This window comes from Phaethon aethereus (assembly GCF_964289735.1).
Source record: "Phaethon aethereus genome assembly, chromosome: 12".
NCBI classification, from domain to species: Eukaryota; Metazoa; Chordata; class Aves; order Phaethontiformes; family Phaethontidae; genus Phaethon; species Phaethon aethereus.
This window is the reverse complement of record NC_138588.1, coordinates 19,276,635-19,289,390: the sequence shown is the minus strand read 5'-3', so window position 1 is coordinate 19,289,390 and position 12,756 is coordinate 19,276,635. Positions and strand designations below refer to the sequence as shown.

General features: G+C 39.2%; 1 protein-coding gene across 1 annotated transcript in view; it reads right to left on the bottom strand.

The window, feature by feature from the left end:
* Positions 1-361: 361 nt before the first annotated feature.
* TLN2 (talin 2) overlaps positions 362-12,756 on the bottom strand; it is a gene marked incomplete at its 5' end in the record, with an annotated part of 110,433 nt that continues 98,038 nt past the window's right edge. The window contains 5 exons of the mRNA XM_082004923.1: positions 362-922; positions 1,863-1,988; positions 5,742-5,924; positions 6,022-6,084; positions 8,779-8,904. Of these exons, the coding sequence (XP_081861049.1) occupies positions 794-922; positions 1,863-1,988; positions 5,742-5,924; positions 6,022-6,084; positions 8,779-8,904 (627 nt within the window). The 3' untranslated portion in view covers positions 362-793. The remainder of the gene's footprint in view (positions 923-1,862; positions 1,989-5,741; positions 5,925-6,021; positions 6,085-8,778; positions 8,905-12,756) is intronic.

Here is a 12,756-nt window from a genome sequence, read left to right as displayed (position 1 = left end):
ATATAACTGAAACAGCATTTTCCTTCATGAACCTGCTATTATTGAGGCAGTGACAAGGTTTCCATTTCTTTGTTTTCTGAGCTCTTTAAAGAATGGCTATTGCCACATTTTGTAAACCTAAATACTGCACAAGCAGAAGCTTGCTGGTATCAGGTGAGGAGTAATACTACTAGTGCAAACAGGTGCAGAGACAATTCCTCCAGTTTTGGGGTGAACCAGGTATATAACACTGAAAGAGGACGGGCATTTTCTTCAAACCCACACTCATGCATGTTTCTCCACTCAGACATACATCCTTCTCTGTCTCGGTCATCTTTTTACATGGGTAGTTGGGGAAGAATTACCAGCTCATGTGATATTTATCATATGAAAGACTTCTTGACTGTTTTCCTATTAAAATGATGGAAGGTTTATAAGAAGTCAAGGAACGATAAATACCTCAAGCATCAGGAAAGTGACAATAATACTGACTTAGTATCTTTAGTAAAAAGTGAAACATTCTCTCCTGAGATATAAGTCAAGGAAGGAACAGGAATGATGAACCTAACACTGTACCATTATTTGATCATCATGCACCTCAGCTGACCAGATGAGAAAGAACAAGTGTTTATTGCCCTCTGCTCATCCAAAGCTATGACAGGCAGTTTATTTAGGTAAGTGCTTGGCATACCAGAATGTTGTCAGAGCAGTTCTCACTGTACTGTCCCCATTTAGCTTATTTCTTTAAAAGAAAAGGAAAAAAAAAAAAGGGGGGGGGGAAGGGGGGAGGGAAAAAAAAGAAAATCTCAGCAGGTTAACCCTCATCTTCTCTTAGCTCTGTGGGTAGAAACTTGTATTGCTGTTGGCGGATCTGAGCCAGTTTTTTCCTCGCCTCTTCCAGCTCTCTTTCCTTCTTCAGCATTTCTTCTTGGGCTGCGATGATCTAGAAAACAGAAGCATGAATTATGACAGCAAGGACTGTCACTGTTTACATTTACTGTCTGTAAAACAAGATCTCTTTCCCAATGACACCAGTCACAGCTAGGCCCTGAGCATTCTTCAGAGAAGCACCAAAATAAAATTACTTTGGGAGGAATCACTCAAATTTTTCCAGGTTCCAGGACTATGCCATCAAAAACAGTATCGTATTCCCACTTGTTTCTTAAAGAGGACTAAAAAAAAAAGAAAAAAAGAATCTACTAGCATAGTTTTATTATACATTCATGATAGATTTTATAGTGGTGTGCTCCCCCAACATTCATCGGGGTGAGGGGTTAGCACACATAGGATAAGCACCTTGTCTTAACATAATGTTTGAGTGATAGTAAAATTGAACACTCATTGCTGCAGATATATTTCAGTATCTTTTAAGTAGTGACCACAGTGTATGGTGTTCCTCGTTCACAACAGTGAATCCAGAAGTTGGTACAGCCTCAAAGCCTTGAAATCTACTTTAAAATATTCTTATTATTTCCCCATATTTATCATGGTCACAGTAACAAAATGTCATCAGTTCTTATCTCTCGCTTTCTATTTCTTTGATTGTATACATAAAAAACTAGTGTTCCATTAAGATTTGGGAATGTTTGAAGTACATAAGAGAGGTTTGAAAAGAACCATTACCTTCATCAGAACAAAAGAAAAGATATTGGACAATGGTGATTGCTATTACGGTAAACGCTCAACGAAGACGTGCAGACATCTTACAACATATCACTTTGATGTTATGTCAGTGGTTACCTAACAGTGAGGCATCAAATAATTTATCACAGATTTCTACATAGATTTGTCCAGCCTGCAATGCAGCAGATGGACGTTGTAACACGATGCTGCATTTCTGTGATAGTTTTTCTCTGCTTTACTTCTTGGGTGATTGTACCAACCTGAGCAATGCCACCCACAAACTTAGTTTTGACCACAACATCGTCATCATCTGCTTTCCCAAATGCTGCTTTTTGGGCCGCCCTGACAAGATTGTCTGATGCTCGCTTGACAGCATTTCCTGCAGCCTTTGAAAAAGACAAAAGAGATTTAGTAATAACAAAAATGCATAACTAACATGGATTCATCTGAGCATCAAAACTAAAACATCTTTGCTTGACATAGGAAAGGTGTGTTGTGTTTTGTTTTTCCCAGTGAAAAGCAAATTAATCTTTCAAAATCAGTGGTACGGAGAGGAACACAATTCCTTTATTTAAGAAGGTAGAAATTGGGAAACTCACAAAGGAGATTTTTTTTCCTACCGTTTAAAATCAAACAGTGGATGAAATCACAAGTTATGTTATGCACAACACTGGTCAGATTATTTTTTTGAGGAAGAACAACAGAAAATGAAAGCTAGTGTATAAAGAAACATTTTAAGGCAATGGAGTTTTTAAATTAATGGACTTTCATCAGGGCAAAGTAGCCATGATTCTCTCACATTTAAACTTTGATTTCCTTAAAAATTCTCAGTGTCCTAAAGATAAACAGTCATACATTTGTAATACATCTTTTGTTGTCTAAACTGAGTAGTGTTAGCAATTGTGCATCAAGAAGGAGAACGTAATTAAGCTACCTGCATTCTAATGTTGACAAAGCTATCTTTGCTATACTATAATACATATAGGCAGTAGAAATTCCACACTGCATGCTCAATAATGACCATTTCCACGGGCACTGGTTTAATGGATACAGAGGAGGATACCAGAGGAGTGGCCTTGGATTCTCGTACTGTGATCCGCATGGAGTGGAAGAAGAGTCCTTGTCACAAACAAAATGCAAACCTCTTTTCTACTAAAGCTAAAAGATGGCACTGGCACCTTTTTTGAAGCACTGAGGTCTTGAAGACCTTTGGCTAGGAAATACCCTGTGCAGGCAGGTGACAGTAGTATAGGGCTCAGCATCTTAAGATCTGGCACTGAATTTGCTCCAGTGTACTACGAGCTGGTGAACGTGCTGGAAAGCTGGCTCTGGGCGAAGAATAGTCCATGGTTTAAGGGGTACCGCACATGGAGGTGTAAATGAGATATTTCGTATACCACTGGCAGTCTTTTAAATTTGTGAGTCCCAGATAAGTCTTATGTCTTATACACCAAAATTTGATCTATGGTTCCTTCTTGGCTCTTAGTTGAGTCCTCCTCCTTTCCACCTCTTTATCTATTCACCAATGTCAGGACAGAGGCAGGAAAAGAAACTTCTGGGCTGATGTGGGCTTAGCACTAGGAGGGGTCATGGGTCACTCATTCTGAGGGACTGACTGGGGGACCTAGCTATATGTTGTCTACTCAATTATACATACAAATACTGAAAGGTGGGCCCCCAAATGTATTTCAAGTGCTTTAGCAAAGAAACAAGTTTAGAGAATGCGGCAGAGGACCATTCAAAGATATCTCCACCTCCTGGGCAAGAAGAACACCTAGATCACTGTTACTATGGGTGAGTCTTCAGTGCACAGTGGAATGATGTGGAGAGGCGTCTTACTTAATTGTGAAGAATTTAGTTGAGATACCAGAAGCAACATGTTGTCAACATTGCTGCAGTAACATAGTCTGGTCAAAGTGACATGAATTTATCACTACTCAAACTGACACAGTATTACCTTGTACCAGGCACTCTCAAGAGCAACTGAATACTTCATGAAGAGAAGGATGTGAGTGGTCAAATCTTGCTAGAACCCCTGCACTTTGAAGGTCCCTATCCTATAAATGAAATTTGAGACCTGTGTGCTACAGGAGTGGATTTGCATGTCATTCGGCTATTTGTACTGTGTGAATTTAAACCAGCAGAAGCAGGTTGGGACAGACATAGGTACAGCTGTCCTAACTTAATCTACTGCCCCAAGAAGTGTTAATTAGACTCTAAAAGTTTACATGGAGTCAAAGAGGACTGGATAAATTAAGAGCAGAAAACCACTGAGGGTTAACTAAACATACAGAATCTGCATCTGACTTGGGAAGTTCCCGAGTTGAAAATGCTTGGAATCTAAGAACATAGTAGAAAATAGTATCACACATGCTTGCGCTGTTCTTGGTTGCTCCTTTAAGCATTTCCTAGTGACCACTGCTGGAATAGGGATATAGATTGGGCTTAATGAATTTTTGGTCTGATCCAGTAAGGCTGTTCTCATATTAAACCCTAAACCCTAGTATCTAACAGCAAATCAGTCAATGCCACAGATAGAAAACCTTAATGCTTTCACAATGTGCAGAAAAATGGTAGGTACTTGCAGTGTTGTGACAGGCAGTGAGAGAGAACAGGAGTAGAGTTTTCTGTCCCAGGGTTCCCGATGCACCCAGATGTCATGTGTCATGTTCCTGTGGGAACACTCGTTCTCACACAGGCCGGTGGCTAAGACAGCCTGCTCTCACATGCTGAAGACACACTGGCACAAGAGGAAGCCACATGGACCAGCTCTGAACCTGCTCCCCACCTCCCCTCAGTCCCATTCCATATTTCCAGCTTCATTTCCCTTTGAACTTAACTCTCTTCCCACCTGAAATGACCCAAGGACAAATTATTTGAAATTTTCTTTGCTTAGTCTGGACCTCACCCAAAGAGAACGAAAGTATTTCCATCTATTTCATTAAGTTTTGGAACAGACTCTGTAACAGTGCATTCCAAGTTAGCATTCATGGGAAATGCAGTTAAAGGTCTCCCAAAGCTTGCAGTTGTTTGTAGGGTAGGAGAGAGCTAATAAACTCAAACTCCTGAACCTAACCTATTGATTAAAGTTATGTGAAAACATTTGCGCTGGGGGCAAAGCCAGCTGAAAAGCCTCATTAGTTTTGGCAAATCCACCAGTAAAAATATTTGGTAGACATCAACTCACTGGTTTTGCTATGATAAGGGACATTATTTCCAAGTGCAAACTGCTCTTCCCTTCATTATTAATTTTGGGGCTAATACGAAGCTTGGTAAAGTGGCAAATTTCAATTTCTATCCGTGCTCAGGCTCTTTTCCTTTTCATATTCCCTTCCAACTTTTCACATTCGATGTCTGTTTAATATTTGCCTACAGTGACCGAGTACCCTGAATTTCCTGGCAGAGCTGAGAAAACACAGTCTCTAGTACTTGATTTTGTTCCCGTCTCTATTTTTTGTTCTGCATTTAAAATTCCTTCAGACCAATCTCAGCATTTGGCTATTAAGGTGCAGGTTGCATTACAGTAAGAACTATCTTCCAGTTACTGATACCTCCCCACAGACCCTCAAAAAAGTCAATCTATATGAATCTATTTTAAAGCACTAAACCCATCTCATCCCTAGAGATAACATTAGCATGCCATTGTTTTCTATAGAAACAAACAGATTTTTGATACACTTATTTCCTCCTACATATTTAACCCATTTTTCTACTCTGAAAAAAATTATGACATTAATTCCTCTTGCTCAGACAGATACTTAGTGATATGTATTTCTGTTGAACTTGATTCTACCTATCCACACATCAACTGTTATATTGAGTGTCCATTAGTAGCATCTGTGCAAATAAGAGGAAAAGAGTAAATTTCATTGCAACTAAAGATACTCCATGTTGACGGTATGAAAAAAGGAGCTGAAATAGCTCTTCTATTCTAGGCTGAGCCTGCAGGACAGGATGTCAGAGAAGGCTGTAGCCATTTTTAAAATGAACACCCTTAAACTAAACTCCTGGAGACATTAGACTTTACCCATCATAACACAGTGTTAATTCAGTAATAGTTCAGAGAAGCTAAACATGAAATGGATGTGTAACATCAAAACCCACTACTACGGGTTTTCAGCAATTAAGAACACAAGTACCTGTAGCCTCCTCATGGCTTCAGAGTCATGATCAGCTTTCACTTTGCAAGCCACAAGCAACTGTGCAGTAGAAGCTGCCACTTGTTTGGCAGATGAGATGAGCTTCTCTTCACTAGCGTGGCCTTGTACTGAGGCATTAGCTGCTTCACAGAGATTGCTGGTTGCAGCTGCCACCATTCGGGCCTAGGAGACAGTAGAAAAAAAAGTCACTGTGTATTCTCACAGAATATTATTTCTTCAGAGAAGGTGCTACTTTTCCTTAAGAGAAGTAGTTACTCACAGCGGAAATAAGTCCCTGAGACCACTGTCCATCATCAGCTGCATTTGCAGGGATTGCTCCAACCTGAAAAAACAGTTCAGAGATGGCTTACAATGAAACAGAAAATACAATTGCTTTGTGTCGGATTTAGACAAACAGTAATCCATGAGAAAAGGAAACATCTTCAACTGCGACTGTGCCTAGCACATACAGGAGCAGAAAATCCAACTGAAAGTTAGTTACCTGATAAGTGTGCTTCCAGCACACATCTGCCTGCTCATGCAGTGTCCAACTTGCTATGCTGCTTGAATTGCCCCCATCCTTGGAACATGTGCAGAAGTCCCAGAGTAATGATTGTTGCAGCCAAGACTTTGGCCTAAGTAACAGTTGAAGCAGTAGTTCCTAATCTCCTGGCCTTTAAAATAACTTATTTCTGGTTCCACAACACATTTGGATTTATGTCATTCTTGAATCTCTTCTGATTCTGGCAGTATGGGAAGGTACAAAACAGAAAGCTCCACAGGGAGGCCCCTTAACTGTCTTCATGCCTAATAATGGCATTTGAGGAAAGCAGCCCATTTTTCTGCATGGCTCATCCACCTAAGTGTTCATGGCATCAGCAGTACCGGCAACAACCAGGAGACAGTTTTCTTCCCACATCAGATGAAAGTAATGAAACAAAATTCTACAGTTGGTTGGCCAGCCTCCCACCCCCAGCTGCCTGGGTCTGGGAGTTTTTGGGACGTGAAATGTAAACACGGTCCAGAAACTTGTTGTATTTTAAAAGAAATGGAAACAGGGATTTGTGCATAATGAGGATTCCAGGGATCAGAATCAAATCCTTATGTGTGGCATCAACTAAATAGAAGATGCGTTCTCTCATAGCTTTCGTGACACTTTTGTATAACTGAGAAATCAAAAGAACGCACTAGGTCCCTGAATTCTTTAGGGTTCAAGGTTTTCTTGCCTAATCATCCCCAGAAAGCCTATTTTAAGTAGATCACAGATATAGGAGCCTAGTTAGTGGTGTCTGAATTTTGTGTGTGTGCGCAAGTGTGTGTGAGTGAACAGAGGAGTGGTGTGGAAAAAGGTCAGATGCAACTTCCCAGACTTGATCTGTACTGCAGAAATGGAAACAGTTGCCTAACATTAGGAAGTATTTTAATAGCTTGCTTTATTTGTGAGAAGTATCATAATGAGAGGATGTGCCACAAACAATTCTGAAGTTTGCTATTTCATTAAATTTTGATTTTGGTTGGGATGAATTTCTTCCCTTAAAGACCACAGTATTATTTGCAGATCCTCCAAGCAGGCAAGAAACTATCAGTAAAAGCCATTCGCTGCAAAAATTCATGGTCTTTCAGCAAGTTACTATATAAGAATGACAGATAAAGCAACACAGCTAAATTCAGCAGAGCAGGGTGAACAGATCTGCTAATATGGCACTATATTTGACAGGTGTGCTTCTATTAGAACAGCAAGCTACAGCTTTCCTCAAACAAACAAATTAAAGTGGTTTTAGCAATTATCTGAACTTGGATGATAGGATGCAAGTGCTGTTAGCCTGAATCTGAACGACACAAACAGAAATGTATCGGTGGGAGCAAAGAAGCCAAAGCTACCTGAGGGAGATTCAGGGCTGGTACCAGGATAGAAATACACTCTGTATCATTCTGTATAACTTCACAGTGGTGGTGGTGAGGAAAGCAAAGCAAGCTGTATGTCATAATGAAACTAAATAAGAACAGGTCCTATCACATAAAAGCAGACTGCACAATAATCTAAGCGAAGCAGGTAAGTCAAAATGCTCACATTTTGGACTGTCTCCACAGCCAGATTTCAATGAGTATTAAAAATATCTTGGTTTATGCATTATTGATAAGTTCCATAGCTACAGCTTATGGTGGGTCTTTTCAAACGGTTACATCACTATTGTTCAGAAACAAGTGCTTTGTGCTCCTGCTGGAACTAAAAGCACAAGCTCCCCAGGAATCCTAGAGAGACAGCATAGCGCTTTTGTGACAGGATCCATGACACAGTCTGCTCAGAATAAAGAAATAAATGAAATTGGAAACCATAACTATACAACAATGGTACTATAACAAATTGTTCTCACAGGCAACATATCTGTTTGATGTTCAGATTTTAAGTTTCAAAGTATATTAACTGGGGAAAAAAACAGTGGTGGATATGAAATGAATGAGAGACCTCAATCCTGACCAGACCAAAAGGGTGACACATGTTATAAGCACTCTTTCTGTTGGTCCCAACAACAATTACAAGCATGTTCACTTAAATGTACTGAATTTGCGCGCAGGCCTATGTCGCCATTGAATCAGACAACAAAACATTGAGGGCACAGTTAGTGAGGCCCTTTGCTATTCTGGTCCAGAGTGGTATCGTATACTGTGACATTTGGTTTTGGATCCCCAGGCTGTATTGTGGGACTATACATTACTAGCTTTAATCACAGATCTTCAAGAAATAAAAAAAACCCCACAAACACAAAAACTCCCCACAGCTGAAACATCTGAAGAGCCCAACACTTGATTACACTTGTGAGGTTTAAATAAATGTAATTGTGGGTTTGGTTTTTTTTAAACAGAATGAAGACTGGGCCATGTATGGTGATGAGCAATGAATGAAAGATTTACATTTTCATTAGTCTTTCCTAAGCTGCTCTCCTATTGTTTTAACAAGAGAACAGTTAAGAGACTAAATTCAGTTTTGATCCCGCCTGCACCACCCCCCCCATTGCTACCTGTCCTGTTTACCCACCTTTCCCTGTGCCACCAGTTCTCTCTGGGCTGCTGAAGCTGACTTCACGAGGGCACTGGTAGCAGCTGCAATGGATTTAGCTGCTTCCAGGATCTGTTCTTCGAAATCCAGAGTCTCATCTGCTTGCTATAAGCAAGAAAGAACAATGTCACATATTGCTCACCTGAAAGCAGTTGTATTTTCAAGATTGAGGACATATACAAAGTGAGACAAGAAGATTTCGGAACACATGAGTACACACATCATTTTCTGCAAAGGAGTTTCATGTGGACTAAAGCTGGGAGTCAACATAAGTGAATTGAAATATTAAGTTGCCCTTGTGGCTGCTCACACGTGAAATTGAGTATCACACAAGATACTTAAAGAATTGCCTTCAACTTTCTAAGACATTATCTCCATTAGGGCTACTCAAAACTACATTCAGAAAAGTGCAGGTCTGAAAAGAAATTCTTGGTTTTCCATATCAAAATTATCTTTGTAGTGCTATTAATAATGGATTCCAGGATTGCTAAATTAGGTAGAGCATTTTCTAAGTACTTAAAGACCTAAAACATTAAAAAAGAACAGTGATAAATGTATATTGTCTCATTCACCTGTACTAAGAAATCTAATGTAGATGCCAAGCAAGTGCATAGATTTAACAGCTTTTGCTAAAAGCTGTCATTTCACAGAGAGCAGCATTGTGAAGTGGTCCAGGTTAGTCATCTTGGAGACAGGAAGTTCCAAAGGTCTGTCTGCAACACTTCAGTCATCCACACATGTCTTTCAACAAGCATGTGCAAATGGAGAGATCAGCTGTTCCTAATGAGGTTTCTTGCTATTTAAAATGCAAATCTATTGTTCCATAAAAGAACAATTTCCCTGACTTTCTAATCATTTAAACACATACTGAAAACATTTATCCATTTAAGCGCACTTACTAGCTTCTGAACAGTTAACAAAATAGATAGAGATGAATGGTTATTGTTATTTTAAACAGAACCAGGCCTGGGACATGCATTCTGATTGTTTTTTATACAAAATAAACCAACAGAATGTATTTTATTTGTGATCAAATCACAAGCCTATCAGCAGAATCCAACGCTGTATGACCAGTAGGGCTAGCGGATACAATACCAGAACAGATCACCTTGTGAAGGATGAGGCTTTTGAAATACAGGTTTCTTCCAACTTACGCAACCACAGCATTCTTGTGTCAAATAACTAACTTTAGGGACACCAGCTAAGTGGGCTTTGAGTTAGAAAGCCGGGCACTTCATTTGCCAGTCTAAGCACATCCATCTAAATTTAAGTCAGGTTTAGTTCTCCTGTTCCTGCCATCTGATGAAATAGTAGTCAATTATAAAATACTAAAAGATGAGTAATTACAAATCATTACAAAATGGCACATCAAGCAGTGCTCAGTCCTACAGCACTTCACATAACTGCCACATAACTAAAACAAAGTCCAGGACATGAAACCGTAGCATCCATAGACACCAGAAAAACTGAATGATCTGTAAATGAAAACTGCTATGTAGATGAAGTTGTTTGGCACTTTAAAGTTTTTCTTATCCTTTAGGAAAAGCCACCTAATTAAAGGAAAAGTGTTTGTCTTGCCTTGCTATTGGGCTAATCCCATCAATTGAAACATATTTCTTTGTAGTAAGAGTATAAGAAACTGCTTTGTAAAGTGAGCAAGTCATGTTCCACATCAATTTTTGGCAATGCTTGCAATGTAACATCATGACCATTATTGTATTTAAGTGGTAATCACATTGGTCCTGAATTTATGCAACAGGCCTCAAGCCTTATTTATAAAACTCTTACTTCAAATCCTGACATCGCAAAACCAAAGTGACTACAGGAATATAGTGTAGTCACTATCAAATTTCTTTTCATTATTAAAATAGATGCATTGTTGACTTCGATATAAGCTGACTAGAGACTTAAACTGAAATATCAACAAAAGTACCACTGGATGATAGTCAATTTAACAGACTGTTATTGCACTTTTACCTTGGTCCAAGGCTCCCTGTTATTGAGAGTTTTTAAATCTTCATTTCCAACATAAAAAAATATATTGCGTGTATTATTCTTTATATGTCAGTGTTGTCAGGAATTTAGACTTAAGTGAGTGAGCATTTCAGTAGCTGCTTATTTATTATAAAGGAGGAGTAATTATTTCATAAATTTTAATAAAATGCCCATGGCCATACTCTGATCTATTAGGCAGCTGTGTATGTGCCCAGAAGGTATTCAATTTGCAAAAAAAACAGCCACTAAAAAGAGGCTGAAGAAAAGTAGTTGTTTGAACTCAATTCAGCATAGTGAATAGACTAAATTTTGCCCATAAGTGCTAAGCAAAAATGACTACTTTCAAAGGGAATGCAGAGAAATCAAATCTTGCATTACTGAGAATGCTATTGTACAATGGCTGGATTACCTTCCACTGTGGACCAGCAGGTAAAGCTCAGAAGGAAAACAGATAAACCTTAGTATCTCATCAGATAACAGATTTCTGGCCCCCCAGTGTACCAAATGAATTTCTTTCCAATGATACTGAAGCGGGGGGAGGAGGAGAAGAAACCATACCCTGAGTTTCTCAAACATCCAAATCCTACATTTCATGTTATCTCACAACTTTTTTTTTTTTTTTTAAATTTATGGAAAAGAAGGACAAGTTTTTTTCTTGACAGTTGTTCTCTTCTGTGGAGAATTTATTGTTGAAGCAGCCTTACACAGCACTCAAACTGTGGAACTCCTGTGGATTTTTCATCTTGTCTAACAAATCCTTGTTTTCTAGTCCTTCCCCACAGTCTTCCCTTCAGCATTCTCAAGTCTGACATCTAAGGGCTGGATACTCATGTTTGAAATGGGGAAGTAGGCATAATGCTCCGTCAGCGCTGTGGGTATGTTTACCTGCCTGTACTCTCCAAAGAGCATTCCTTAGCAAGAAGGAGATGTAGCAGTCCAAGACTGAACACAGCAAAGTGCTCTACAAGAGAAGTAATTCTTCTACCCATTCCCTTTATTAAAGAGTGTGCCCTGAATTCTCTTAAGTTCCCATTCACCAACAGTACTCTCACAACATGTGTCAGTTCACAGCCTTCATGAACAAAGTTAGGAGCAATGATGTGATACGTGGCAGAAAATCTCACCTTGTAACCTTTAGTTACTTGAGAGGGCTACTTGGGTTTCTTTAGAAAACCAGATCTATGAGACAAGTCTACTTCCTAAAGTAGCCCCCATGAAGATCAGCACCTCTCTTTTTCCACAGGCTTAAACTAATAAGCTGTTATTGACTATATATGGGTATAAATGGATTGGAAAATGAAGTCACCAGAACAGATGAACCAAAATTATTAGGCTAGCTACAAAGTCTGTAGCATGAAATATCCTGAACATGTTGATGGCGCCATTAAAAAAAATAATTTGAGATGTTTTTGTACTGTATTTTTAACCAGTTTTCTGCAGAATCTCCGTTATTAGGGGTAGCATAAATAAAGTTAGGGTTAATAGGAGAACAAATGAGCCCCCAATCTCATTGCTGAACAGTAGAAAAAAATTACAAAAGACAAACCATTTTGTTTTGAAGCAGCTCTCATCTTCTATTTCATAAAAAGAAAACCAATAAGGGTAAGTTACTGCACTGGGCCATGAAAAACACAATAACCATTTCAGTGAAAGTCAGTTCCTGGCACAGCTGCTGCTCACTGTCATAAAAGGCCCTACACAACTTAAAAGTCCCTCCAGGAGCGACTCTACTGATGAAGGAGCCGTTCATATATATATTTTAAATCAGATTAGATTAGGAGTTTGCAGGAAGTCTTCTAAACCTGCTTGTGAGTGAATGTACTCCCTCATATTGCCTTCTACTATGTTAAAACCCCCGGAGACAGGGCAGGACACTGTAGGAATATGTTTGATATATAGTTGGATTAAATAACAACCTAATATATCAAACATATCACACAGAGTCCTGCAGAAAAAGGCATC